This window comes from Dipodomys ordii, unplaced genomic scaffold, assembly GCF_000151885.1.
Source record: "Dipodomys ordii isolate 6190 unplaced genomic scaffold, Dord_2.0 Scaffold172, whole genome shotgun sequence".
In the NCBI taxonomy this organism is placed as follows: Eukaryota; Metazoa; Chordata; class Mammalia; order Rodentia; family Heteromyidae; genus Dipodomys; species Dipodomys ordii.
The window spans coordinates 610,039-624,538 of record NW_012267388.1 but is presented as its reverse complement, the minus strand read 5'-3'; the positions used below and the strand labels follow the sequence as shown (position 1 = coordinate 624,538).

General features: G+C 36.4%; 2 protein-coding genes across 2 annotated transcripts in view; both read right to left on the bottom strand.

The window, feature by feature from the left end:
- The window catches only part of LOC105998798 (opioid growth factor receptor-like protein 1), a 12,738-nt gene extending 9,616 nt beyond the window's left edge, over positions 1-3,122 (bottom strand). Inside the window, exon 1 of the mRNA XM_013033608.1 lies at positions 3,085-3,122. Within this exon, the coding sequence (XP_012889062.1) occupies positions 3,085-3,122 (38 nt within the window). The remainder of the gene's footprint in view (positions 1-3,084) is intronic.
- A 2,237-nt stretch (positions 3,123-5,359) lies between these two features.
- Positions 5,360-14,500, bottom strand: part of LOC105998797 (opioid growth factor receptor-like protein 1) — a 9,593-nt gene continuing 452 nt past the window's right edge. The window contains exons 2-5 of the mRNA XM_013033607.1: positions 12,583-12,661; positions 12,421-12,487; positions 12,084-12,229; positions 5,360-6,249 (exon numbers count right to left, since the gene is read on the bottom strand). Of these exons, the coding sequence (XP_012889061.1) occupies positions 5,595-6,249; positions 12,084-12,229; positions 12,421-12,487; positions 12,583-12,661 (947 nt within the window). The 3' untranslated portion in view covers positions 5,360-5,594. The remainder of the gene's footprint in view (positions 6,250-12,083; positions 12,230-12,420; positions 12,488-12,582; positions 12,662-14,500) is intronic.

Below are 14,500 nucleotides of genomic sequence, written 5' to 3'. Positions count from 1 at the left end.
GAAGAAGAAGAAGAAGAAGAAGAAGAAGAAGAAGAAGGAGAAGGAGAAGGAGAAGGAGAAGGAGAAGGAGAAGGAGAAGGAGAAGAAGGAGAAGGAGAGGAAAGGAGGAGGAGAGGGAGGAGGAGGGTGAAGGGAGGGAGAGAGAAGAAAGAAGAAAGAATAAGGAGGAGGAAGGAAGAGAAGGAAGAAGAAAGCAGCAGCAACAGCAGCAGCTATTTCTATTTTCTAAACTTGCCAACAGAACAGAGAAAAGCAGATGAAAAAGAATATTTTCTTAAATTTAGAACAAAAGTAAGAGGGTGGCTTTTTAAATATTTCAGGTAAGCTTACTGCATGGAAAAAAATTCAGTGTCACTCCAGATTTCTGCAAACATCTACTGGAATTAAACATTTAATAAATCCTCTAATATGAATTTATTTTCTGCATCCATTTTTTTCTAAGAAGAGGAAGTACAAAACAGATAAATATTACTTATAGTAGCTAAAGGAGCTTGAAAGTAAACAGAATATCATGTAGCAAACCTAAGAAAGCAATAATATAGAAAACAACACAGGTCAATCTTACTTCCTCAGCCTTTTGACAAATATAATGTGTCAAGTATTGGGGTGAATATACTGCTTTATAAAGCTCTAAATGGCAATTTCTCCAAAACAATAAAACACCAAAATAAATTTCATTAAAATAACTGATGTTTATGGAAAATTTCTTATGAAAAGATTTTACAATGAAGTAAAATTGTAAACTTCTGAATGAAAACCATATGCATTCATTAAGGCACATCTGCACACCTCCGGGCATTTGTACTTATCACTGTATTATTATTCATTTCAGTTATAGGAGACTTCTAAAAAGACTGTGTCCCTGAACTGCAATCTGCTGGGTGGTTTGGATAACTAGAACAAAGGAAGAGGCAGGACAGCACTCGATGCCACCCTAAGCTAACCCACACAAATCTGTTCCTGTAGTAAGCAGTACAGAGTCCAACACTGAAAGAATGAGGAACTCTGCTAATAGCCACTGTTACTAATTTCCTGGTGCAATGCTGACTCAGGCCACATTTCTCCACATAATTTGGATGATTTCTGCATATAATTTGGATGATTCCAGTAGGTCTAAATCCAGCCTGCTTTATATTTAACAACCGTATCCCCCTTGGCCCCCCAAAAGAAATTTTACTCAGTGAAAAATAAAACAAGAGTTCCAGGTGCTAGGGGTACACGCCTGTAATCCTAACTAATCAGGAGACTGAGATCTGAAGATTGAGGTTCAAAGCCAGCCTGGGCAAGAAAGTCCTTAAGACTCTTAGCTCTAATTAACCACAAGAAAACTGGAAATACAGCTGTGGCTCAAAGTGGTAGACCACTATAGTCTTGAGCAAAAGAGCTCAGGAATAATGCCCAGGCCCTGAGTTCAAGCCTCAGTATTCATACACACACACACACACACACATTTGATTTAGTTACTTGGTGTTATAAACTCAATCAAAAATATATTATAAATTTATGATATTTAACATTTAATCAAATAATCTTTGTCAGTTTAACTGATTTTTGACCATGTGATACGGAGGCTTACTTACCAAATTTGTTTTTTAAATACTAACTCAGATGTAGCACTGTACTTTTCTGTTTCCTACTTTTACTCAGATTAAAGTATAAAAACTAGAAGCAGAGTAGGTAATTTTATGTGACAAACTATGAGACATATAATGATAATAATAGGTTTTATGGTAGTTTACATGTTTGTATCTTTAATACTTGGCAAAAACTGCTTAGCACTTCCTTAAGTAACTCCTGAGTTGTAGAATTTTTTTTCCTCTCCTTAAAGATGGGAAAACATGTATTCCTAAAACCTAAAACAAAGTAAAACTATAAAATCATTTTGAACTAATATCTTGCCTTGATTTGGACAAAGCAGGTGTGTGCTCACTTCTACTACTATGTTTTTGAATGTCTAATGAGATTAAACATGGAAATGTATATTGGCACAATAATCAAAGTTAGAAACATTTCTACTGTACAGAAATATTTACAGTATACTTTACAGTATGTCAAAGTACTTTCACATAGTCTCTCCTTTGATATATGTAAGCACAAAATATCAGAAATGCATTAGACTCATCAAGCAAGATAACACCTATATGTCATGAAATACAAGTTGGTATTTTATCAATAATTAATATAGTATTATTGCAGCCCATGATACAATAAAGGCAATCTATTTGCAAGTATTTCATAATGTTTCTAGTTATTTGGCCATGCTTCATTGCATTTTCTGTAACAGCTTCTCAGTAAATTTCTGCAAGCATATCGTAATTTTAGAAATATAAGAGAGTGGAGTCAAACCCAGAGGGTAGTTCCTATCTAAGACACTCATATGTATTTACATAGCTATAGCTCTTTTTTTTAAAAAAAAAACTATTAAATGTACAAAGTATTCTTAATTTAAAAAGTTCTAGACACTCCATTTTTTTAATCTGCAAAAGGAGTATCATCCTCTAACTGGATCTCCACTACAGCATCCTCTCAGTAGTTAATTACAGATTAAAAGTAGGAAACATCCTGTCACATACAAATATGCATTAAAAAATAAACACCACAGTGGGAAAAGGCCACTATTTTAGATGGAAGCCAGGGAGCTCTCCCCTGGAGATTAAGTATTCTCAAACACACAACCTAACAAAATCCCTCATAAGGAATGACATTCTAAAATCTAACTTGTTAAGTGAAATGTTTTCATTTCTAAAAGGGTTCTGATATATTACAAGTTCTATAGAATTCAGATTATATTCATTTACTTTAGTATCTGGTAACTGAGAAACAGTTTCAGTATCTGGTCACATATTTTTAAAATTAAATATCCAGAAAGTAGTCTGAAACATTATCATAGATACAAACTTGTCATGAAAGTTTGAATTGCATCAATCATATTCCTATAATTCAGCCTGATTTGAGAATCTACTGTCCCTCAACCATGTGAACACGTTTACTGAAATCTAAAAGGACATGCTACCACACACGCCAGTAACAGGTGCATGGTTCTTGCATGTAAAACAGACACTAATATGTAAACTAAGTTGTTACCTCAAAATCCTAATACTGCTAGGTACTTGACGGCTCATGCCTGTAATCCAAAGCCAAGAACTGAGGATCGTGGTTCAAAGCCAGCCCAAGCAGAATGCTCATGAGATTCCTATCTTTAATTAACCACCAAAAAGCCAGGATTGAAGCTGAAACTCAAATGGTAGAGCACCAGCTCTTAGCAAAAAAGCTAAAGGACAACCTGTAGGCTTTGAGTTCAAGCCCCAATACTGACACGTGTGTGTATGTGTGTGTGTATGTGTGTGCCTGCATGTGCACGCACACACGTGCACACACACACAGATTCTAACAAACAAAATTCTAGTATTTCACAAAACAGTCAAAAACACAAAATAATAATAAACTATTGGAACTAAAAATAATATTCTTTACTTATGAGAGTAGGATACATAACTTGAATGCTACTAAGGTTCATATAAAAAATCAGTCTTCAGCAATTGAATATTTTGGTGTAAATTCTGAAGTAACTAAAAGAATATACTACCTGTATTACTATATGATATAATATAGGATATATTAAAAATTCTCTGGAGGGTAAAAGTGATTTCTTAAACAACTTTTTTTCCAAAAAGGTCAAGGCAAGTAGTTCATGTTTGCAATCTTAGCTACTCAGAAGGCCGAGATCTGAGGATCTCAGATTCACAGCCAGTTGGAACAGAAAATCTATGTCCAGTTACCTAGAAAAACAAACAAACAAAACCAAACAGAAATGGAAGTGTAGCTCCATGGCAGACAGAGTGCCAGCCTGGAGTGAAAAAGCCAAACAAGATTATAAGGCTCCGAGTTTATGCCCAGGAAAAAGTCAATTCTTTTCTAAAATGAAAATGTTTGTTTATTGTTTTATCTGTATTTGTATGAATGCTTTGGAAATTCTCATCACAGTGTTTCAGATTGGCTTCTGAGTTGTAATAGTAACTGGTAATACTACTATAAGAAACAGAATTGTTTTTAATCAATGTTATATTATGGAACATCTTAAGTACTTACTAGATCTAAATATATGTAAACTGTTCTCAATTTCAACATGTGACTACTTAAAAGATGTGTAAACTATAGAAATGATTTAAAGAGACATTATGTACCAAGCAATATTAGTAACTTCATGATCCATATAATGCCAAGTTATTAATGGTTTAAGGGACTGCTGCTTAGTGGCAGTGCAAGAAGCAAGCCTCTGAAAATAAGTAATTTCTTTTCTCATATTTTAATTCCTCAGACATTTTCATTCACAATCAACCACCCAACTTACATGTAATTGCCATAAGAAGCCAAGTCCTCTTTTTCCTTTCTTTCTTCCTATCCTTCCTGTTCTTTCATTCTTTATTTTTGGACTTTTGCACCAAAATTGTTTTTAAGCACTTAAAATAGTTCTATTATTTTAAACACAGAAAATGCCTAAAATTGCACAATTAAAAAAAAAAATCTCTCGTGCTAAGTTAATGCAAAGCCCTGAGTTCAAACCACAATACCATCATTTTTTTTAAAAAATGAGTCCAGATGCCACTGGCTCTTACTTATAATCCTAGCTACTTGGGAGGCTGAGATCAAGAGGATGACAGTTCAAGGCCAGATTGGGCAGAAAAGTCTGTGTGATTCCATTTTAAAAGAAGAAATCTGTACACAATGGTAAGTGCCTATGTTCCTAGCAACTACAGGAAGCCTAAAAGTAGGTAGATCACAGCTCGGGTGGGAAAGGAAATCCTGTTCTAAAAATAACCAATGATACACAAGATTAGAAGCATGACTTAGTGGTAGTGTGCCAGCCTCACAAGTGTAAGGCCCTGAGTTCAAATCCCAAGCAACACCACCACAGAAAAAAAGTCATTTCTTCCACATAGTTATCAATATAGGAGATCCTACTAGTCTGTACTAGAAATGCAGACAGAAGCCAACAAAGATGGTGGCTGAAGGGGCTCAGGAAACGGGGAGAGGAAACAGCAGGGCTGACCTACACCAGAGAGGCCAGACCTTCCCAAGGACATCCATTTCACTTATCAGAATCTACAAGTCAACCCACTGAGGTGTTGGCATCACAGGATCCAAATTACTTTCTGAATACATTTGAGGTGACTAGACTGTCTCTTTTAGCTTCTGAACTAACCTCAATATCAGACAAAAGTATGACTATATAATGAAATGATATTCTTGATTTTCTTCACAGAGTAGACTGACATTTTTCAAAAGTATATTGGCTATATCAGACAGTACATGAGTATTTCTAAATACTGGAAAATAGTTTAAAACTTGAAAACTTAAATCCTTAAAACCATTAGAGAATACATTCATTTTATTGGATCTGGTCTTAAAACTTCTTGTTAAGTATCTTAATCTGTCATCCAAGATTTAAATAAAGACACAAAATACAACAAAAATCACAAACAGAAGGTGAATATTTGAAACATGACCTCCTCTCTGTTCTTTAGAATAAATTTTAGATAGTGCTTTCTCTATCCCCTTAACTTAAATGGGCCTGTCTGTGGTTTTCTAATGATTCACTGTACTAGTACCTCATCCTGGCTACTGGAATCTGTAGGATTGTCACAGTCTAGAATATGACTTTCGCCTTCTTCATCTTTTCCTGAAGGAGATCCATTTTCCTTTAATTCTGCAGAATTGGTGGCTATTTTCTCAGGCTGAGAATGTGAATTTTCAGCATTACTGTCCTTGTCTGTGTGTCCTGACTTGGCAGCTTCATTGCTGGGTTCTGGACTGGGCCTGTCTGTTTCTAGCCCTGGCTCTTTTTTTTCTTCCACTGTCTTGCTATTTAAATGAACAGCTGTGGAGGAATTTTTGGAGTCCTTGGATTTCTTGTGCATAGAACTTTGACTGTTTTGACTAGAGGCTAGAGGAGGAGGCATTTTCTGGGCTTTGCTTCCCTCTGATTGTTCTTTCCTAGGTGGTCCCCAGATAAAATTCTCTGAAGGCATATAATGTTTCTGGGCAAACCGCAGGAGCTTTCTTCTTTCTCTTCTGTCTCTAATTGTATAAACAAAATACTCCAGAGCACTTTGTTTAATATTGGGAATTGTATTTTCCACAAGAGCCTCATGAAGAATAAATTTTACTAGAGGAGATTTAAAACTTTCATATCCAAGCTCACCAAGGCTTTTAAGAATACGGGTGATTCTTAAATAGTTATGTTGGGACCTGGAAAAGAGAAGATTAAATAAAATGAGTGGAAGGAACTTAGGTAGAGGAAAAGCACACTACTAAAAAAAGACTTTTATAACTGGTGTCTTTAAAAAAAAAGTCACATCAGATACTATTAAGAATAAATCAGATACTAAACTCTTATATATTAATGTAATGCTAATCTACATGGAAGTTAAATATAAATAATAAATTTGCATTTCTTCACTCCTTATATTAGAAAAAAGTATTTGCATATTTCCCCATGGATGTTGAGTTATGGTTAGTTTTCTAAACATATTGAGGACAGGTGGTCTGCATTGTACCTTCTCCAATAATCATAATGGTAACAAAAGAACAATAGGACTTCTAGGAAGAGTCAATAAGACTACATTAACATAACTTTTATTATACTATATTGTTATACTTGTTTAACTTTATGAGTAGATTTTGTTGGGAATCTTTTTCCATGAGTAATTTTTAAATTAAATTCTATTATGGACATATAAATGAACAAACTATGTACAGGATTCTGCGACATCCAAAGTGTCAGCATACATCTGGGGATCTTGTGCACAGATCCCCACTTGTGCACAGGTGGACCTGTGCAACCCTATCTGTATACAGCGCTCATCTCAGTAACAGCTGATGTAAGCTGTAGCAAAAGGCACTGCAAAAGCTGATTTAAGCTGGGCATGCTGTAGTCCTAGATACTCAGAAAACTGAGATCTTTAGGATCATAGTTTGAAGCTATCCCAGGTAGACTCTAGCTCCAAAATAACCAGGAAAAAGCCAGATAGTGGTATCGCTCAAGTGGTAGAATGCCTGCTTACCAAGCAGGAGGCTCTGAGTAAAAACCCTAGTAGCATAGAAGAAAAATAAAAGCTAATTTACAGAGCAAACCACTCTACTTGGCTAGAACGACCCTGACAAATGATGTACAACTGACTTAATAGCATACCTTAACAGTTGAGCATGATCCTGGAAATCAGTCCCACCCTAGAGAGCTAGCTCTATCATTGAGAAGCTATGTGAAATTATAATATCTACCCAAGTTCCAGTATCATCCATAAAATGAAAACAGTGGACAACAACTTACTGGACTGTTGAAAAATTCAAACGAATGATACATATGCATGAAAAATGAGATAGATGATATTTAAAATTATTATATTATTATAATCATCTAGGGATTTAGTATTGAGAACTACATATTTATAATGGTTCCAACTTAATAACCTAATTTTCTCCCACCTTGGCCATTTTTCTCTTTTGTTATTCTATCAGGATAATATCAATCTTATTTCTTATGGCCTTGGTTCCAGAGATGCCTTTTCTCTTTATTTCCTCTTTATTTCAAAACTAAGACAATTATTGGAGTAATGCTTTCCAAATCAATTCTGCACAACTCACTAAATTCACTTCATCTTATTACACATGCCCAGCCAAATCCTAAAGGAAGCCTCAGTTATACATATCAATCATGTGTTTGTCAATAGCCTAGGGATTTATTTTCCAATACTATCACACACACACATAAGCACACACTCTGGTACTAGTGCTTGAACTCAGGCAGGACACTATTCCTTAGCATTTTCACTAAAAGCTAGCAGTCTACCACTTGAGTCACAGCTCCACTTTCACCTTTTTGCTGGTTAATCGGAGATGAGTCTTACTGACTTTCCCAACTCTGCTGGCTTTGAACGGCTATCTTCAAGTCTCAGCCTCCTGAGTAGCTAGCTAGTAGCACCTGGCTAATCAGCCCCCACATTTTCACTTCCTAAAACCTGTGCTTTTATCTCATCCACTGAATTCTCTACAAGTATTGCACATACCGCCCTAGCTTCTAAAAGCACTCACAGGTTTTACTTATAAGTAAGTATCGAATGACTTGGGAAGGATGGTAAAGGTGATGGTAAGTTCTTTGAGCTTTGAAAGGATAGTTCCATAGTTTTGTACCTTAGTGGTTTGTTATCACAAAACAAAAGTCCTATGGATTTGGACTAACCAAATACTGAGAAAGACAAGTCCAACATACTTTTTATTTTAATCATCTCCATCCTTCTGGAGTTTACCAAAAAATATCATCTTAAAGTTCACTCTGAAGCCTCAAAGGTAAAATGTAACATTGGTGTGTTTTAGTTTTATAAATCTATAGTTTACTAGATTTTTTTTTGTGGGTGATGGGGCTTGAACTCGGTCTGGGCACTGTCCCTGTGCTCTTCAACTCAAGGTGAGCCCTCTACCGCTTGAGCTACAGTGCCACTTTCAGTTTTCTAGTGCTTTATTGGAGATAAGAGTCTCACAGACTTTCCTGCCCAGGCTGGCTTTGAACCGTGATCCTCAGATTTCAGCCTCCTGAGTAGCAGGATTATAGGCATGAGCCACCGGCGCCCGGCTGTTTACTAGATTTTTAAGACAATCTAATGCGGAAAAAGTTATAATCATGTACCACTAATAGCAAAATTGACTTAGCTCTTAAGTTTATGGAAGTTTGTGTATTCAAAACAGTGGAAAAATTCTTAAGCAACCTCTACAAATATGAGAAAGAGGTATGGAAAGGTAGAAGAATGTTTGAGGAAAAGGAAAAAAATACAAATACTATATTTGCAGCCAGTTCAATTTCATATAATCAGTCTAAATTGAATGCATGGGTTAAAGAGAGGAGCTGGGACGCTAGACAGTGATGAAGGAAATAAATAGTGTTGATATTGTCAGAAGATGAGGACAGAATACACTAAAAACAAGAACCACAAGACAGAAGTTACAAAATAAAAGCTACAAGGGATTCCCAGGTCTCTGAAATGGCCCAGTCTTGAGCTATATTTGATAAGTAACCCGAGCTAATTACAAGTCAAATTGGATCTCCATCCTACTGGTTGGTCTCTACATTTTTACTTTTATGCCTGAAAATATTTCACTTCTTTTGGCATGGTCTCTTATTCCCCTAATGTTATTTCACTTCACTTAAGCTGGCAAAAATATGTTGAGTTCCCTGCTTACATTAAAAAGCTCAAGATACAGATTAAAGCATGTCTACGCTGTGACATTTAAGAATAAATCAGAAAAGAATCCAGCTGAAGAAGAAAATAGAGTAGACAAGTTCACATCATCCCACATAATTTTTTAACATCTAGTTAATAAAAAAAATTGGCAATTAAAGCAGAGGAGAAAAGATGTTTACTGGCAGACTCAAACATAGGCTGGAAAGGCAATGGAAGACACTGGCTGGTGGGGAGGGATAGGCAGAGGAGGGAGGGGGCTGTTGGTTGCTCCCCTCTAGCCAGGAACTCATTTAATTAAAACCTACAGAAAAGGCTGCTTCTAGTTAATTATCACAGGTTCTGACAATTAAACCCCAAGGAGGATTTAAGCTGAAAACCATATTTCGTTCATGATTTATTCATTCAAGAAAAATGCCTACACAAGATTACTATTTCAACCAAAAGGAACAAATTGAGGTGGAAGTCTAAACTGATAGAGGTGCTGTGAAGGCTTTTCCTAAGGTTTACTTTAACTATCCTTCATATGAACAGAGTTCTTCCAGAGAGAGAGAGAGAGAGAGAGAGATTGAGATCATATGAACAGAGTTCTTCCAGAGAGAGATAGAGATCATATGAACAGAGTTCTTCCAGAGGGAGGGAGGGAGGGAGAGAGAGAGAGAGAGAGAGAGAGAGAGAGAGGGAGAGAGGGAGAGAGGGAGAGAGTGTGTGTGTGTGTGTTGGGGCTCAACTCAGAGCCTGGGTGCTGTGAAGGCTTTTCCTAAGGTTTACTTTAACCATCCTTCATATGAACAGAGTTCTTCCTTACACATACAGTGTGTGTGTGTTTGTTGGTATTGGGGCTAAACTCAGAGCCTGGATGGTGTGTGTGTGTATTGGGGCTAAACTCAGAGCCTGGATGGTGTGTGTGTGTGTGTGTATTGGGGCTAAACTCAGAGCCTGGAGTGTGTGTGTGTGTGTGTGTGTGTTGGTATTGGGGCTAAACTCAGAGCCTGGAGTGTGTGAGTGTGTGTGTGTGTGTGTGTATTGGTATTGGGGCTAAACTCAGAGCCTGGATGCCTGGATGGTGTGTGTGTGTGTATTGGGGCTAAACTCAGAGCCTGGAGTGTGTGTGTGTGTGTGTGTGTGTGTGTGTGTGTGTATTGGGGCTAAACTCAGAGCCTGGAGAGAGAGAGAGAGAGAGAGAGAGAGAGAGTGTGAGTGTGTGTGTGTGTGTATGTGTGTGTGTGTGTGTGTTGGTATTGGGGCTAAACTCAGAGCCTGGATGCTGTCCCTTAGCTTTTTCGGCTCAAGGCTGGCATTCTACCACTTGAATCACAGATCCTCTTCTAGATTTTTGGTGGTTAATTGGAGGTAAGAGTCTCATCTGGGAAGGCTTTCAAGCACTATCCTTAGATCTCAGCTTCCTAAATAGCTAAGATGATAGTCATCAGTCTAGTGCCTAGACATTCTTGAACAGAACTTTGGAAGTGTGATACAATGCTTAGAAAGTTTGTTTAGCAATGTAATTGGCATTTCTTAGTTAGAAGTACATATATTTCATGTGAATTATAAATGAATGAATCTTCCAGTTAGGATTGAAAAGATTTAATGCACATTAATTTTTTATAGAACAAGTTACCATTTTAGTAGCATTGTTTATCACAGAGTAAAAAAAAGCTAGACATTCATATTTATACTCATTTTACCAAAATAAGGTAAAAAGTCTGCAAAAATATCAGGGACTCAAACAGCTGATGCCAACATGGATGATTCTGGCCAAACAGAAAATGCTTATGTTAGCTTTAAATTCTTTTCTCTTAGTACTTGCCCAGCTCAGCTAATTATAATGTGCTGTAAAAAGTGCTTCAAAACTGTTGGTTTTGGAGTCTAGTACTCATAATCACCCTATAATTAAAAAGGAATCAAAAAAGCCAGTTCACATATAAAGAAAATATTTTAAAAACTAAACTTTGGTTACAAGTACTAACGAAAGTTATAAATATCCAAGTAAAATATAGCTTTAAGAATCTAAATAATGGATCTGATCATATAAAATAATATTTATAGAAAGGAATTCCAGGAAATGGAAACAAGGTTTTTTTTTTCCTATTTGTTGACTTATTTGTTCATTTATATATCTGGGGAGGGTGTGAAGGTAGTACAGAAATGGAGGGACAAAGGATGAACAAATGCAGCAGTGGTGTACACTAGACACTATGTTGAAAATGAACTGTACAACTTGTGGGTGGGGATGGAAGGAAAAAACTGGGAGAGCAAAGGAAGGGTTAACATTGCCTAAAAAAAATGTACTTATTACCTGACTTATGAAACAGTAACCCCTTGTACACCACTTTTATAATAACAATAAAAATGATGTACAAAATCCAAATAAACTGTATTTTTTTCTTTATAGGTCTTAGGATTTATTAGCCCAAAATGTGTTTTTCTTTTAATCTCAATGAAGATAATAACAATTTCCCTTGTTTTAGAATGGGCATGTCTTACTTTTACGGAATGATTTTTTACCCCAAGCAGCATACAGCCTTGTTGACGGGATAGGAAAAACTGTAAATAGGCAGTCACCATAAATTCTGAGAAATATGGCTCTGAGACAGAGGCCATACATAACTGTGGCAAACAATTTGAGGAAGAAACAGCTTTGAAGTTGAATATCAGATTTTTCTACCTATATTTCCTTCTTTTTAGCTATTGTTTGGTTTGGTTTTTGGATGTAGAACAGATGATAAAATGCCTTTGAGACTGGATTTTAAACCCAAATCCCTGGGTCCAAATGCCAGCTGTACCTATTTCCTGTAGAGAACTCTGACCAATGGAAGATGACTGATTCATGCCCAGAGCTTGACTTACTCATTCAAATGCTGAAATCTTTCCTGCCAGTTAACAGCCCGAGCAACATTTCCAGTTTTATCAATCAATTTTATGCCAAAAAATTCTAACATCATTTTGTAAGCCAGAAGGAATCTTCGAATTGCTTCTTTTGTTTTTTTGAATTCCTGAGTATGAAAATAAACAGAAACAGAAAAAGCCCACTGAGATTATTAGTAGTTACCAGGACAATAAGATGATAATATTATTTGACCATTTTATTCAAGATGCATTGTACTCATAAACTGACATATCATATTGAAAGCTCCTAAGGATTTAAAAAATGATAAAATGAATAAATGAAATGAGCTTACACTACCTCAATTTCATATGTAGTTAATTCTTTAGCATAAAAGTTCAAGCCTTGTTCTCTCAGGGGGAAAAGCCTGTTTATTAAAAAAATAAAAATTCTCTATTAACATTGTCTAGAAAACACACACAATAAACAGGGCACAGTTCCAGAAAGAGAACGTAAACTGACCATTGAATGTAAGTGTGGTTGCGCTCCAGTTTATCATAATCTCCTTTCCATTTACTTAGAACTTCTTCAATGTAAACACCTAAAGAGAGAATATTCAGAAAGTGAAACAACGTCATAGAAACATTTTCACATTTGAAACCCAAATTCTACCTCAAAACTTAAAAATGAATTGAAATTGTGCATATGAATAATGCTCTTAAAAGATGAATATACCATAGTATATACTCATGGTCAGTCATGGGGCTTGAACCCTGGGCCTGGGCACTGTCCCTGAGCTCTTCAGCTCAAGATGAGCACTCTACTACTTGAGCCACAGTGCTACTTCTGCATATACTTGTTATGTAATAAACCTAATTAAAAAATAAGTTGGGCGCCAGTGTCTCACACCTGTAATCCTAGATATTCAGGAGGCTGAGATCTAAGGATTGTGGTTCAAAGCCATCCCGGGGAAGGAAAGTCCATGAGACTCTTCTCTCCAATTAACCACCAGAAACCCAGAAGTGGTGCTGTGGCTCAAGTGATAGAGCGCTTGCCTTAAACTGAAGAGCTCAGGGATAGCACACAGGCCCAGAGTTCAAGCCCTACCACCGACAGAAAAAAATAGTAAGTGCTACATCAAATCACAGAATATTCCATTGGTCAATGTACTTCAAAACACAAGTGGGCAAACCATGGTTTGCCAGCTATTTTGTAAAGTTTTATTGGAACTCAGCCATTCACATGCACATATGTATTATCAGTGGCTGCTTTTTACTACAAGAGCAGAGTTGGTTAGTTGCAATAATAACTGTTATGCAAAAATATTAACTATTTACTCTCTGCCCATGTATAGAACTTGGCACATGAATGCTTGCACTTGAATGTGTGTGTGTACTAGTATGGTACTTGAACTTAGGGCCTCATGCTCTTTCTCACGGCTGGCACTCTACCACTTGAACAACACTTCTATCCTCTCTACTCATACAAAGAGAAACTATTCCAAGCAGTATGTGCGTGTTGTAGATACCAGAGAGAAAAGGTGTGAGCTGGTGTCATTCATATAACGCCTTAGAGTAACATTTTATGTGACCTTATCTAAAATATCTGACTCTTACCAATCTCATATGATTTTAAAATAGATCCTTTAATAAAGAATATAAAAATGTAATGTATTGCTTGACCTTAGTATTGTAATTACTTCAAAAATAAATTCATTGTCAAGAGCCAGTCGCTCATTCCTGTAATCCTAGCTATCAGAGAGGTTGAGATCTGAGGATCACAGTTCAAAACCAGCCTCAGCAGGAGGTTGGTAATTAACCACCAAAAAGCTGAAAGTAGCTCTATGGCTCAAATAGTAGAGCACTAGCTTTGAATGAAAAAGCTGAGTGACAGTGCCCAAGTCCTGAGTTCAAGCCTCAGGACTGACACAATTAATTAATTAATTAATTCACTACTAGAAACACAAAAAATAGAATTAAATATCATCATGAATTCATGTTTAACATTTTTAATACATGCAGGCATTCCTTTAGCTAGATTTTATGAAATTTAAATCAGTTAGATGAATGCTCTATTGCTACATTTCTTCAAAAGATTTTTTTTACCTCCAAGTTAAAAAAAACTCCAGCAATTTAATTAACATATTTCCACTGGTTAACAAAATGTGTACTTCTACCTAGGCACAGTGGTACACACTTATGATCTTAGCTATTCAGGAGACTGAGATCTTAGAATCATGATTTGAAGCCAGCCAGGGTAGAAAAGTTCCCAAGAAGCTTATGTCTAATTACCCATCAAAAGAAAGCTGGAAGTGGAGCTGTGGGTCAACAGCCTTGAGTCAAAAAGCTCAGAGACAGCTCCTAGGCCTCAGTATCATACTCTCTCTTACTTCTCCATTTCTTTCTCTCTCTCTCTCTCTCTCTCTCTCTCTCTCTCTCTC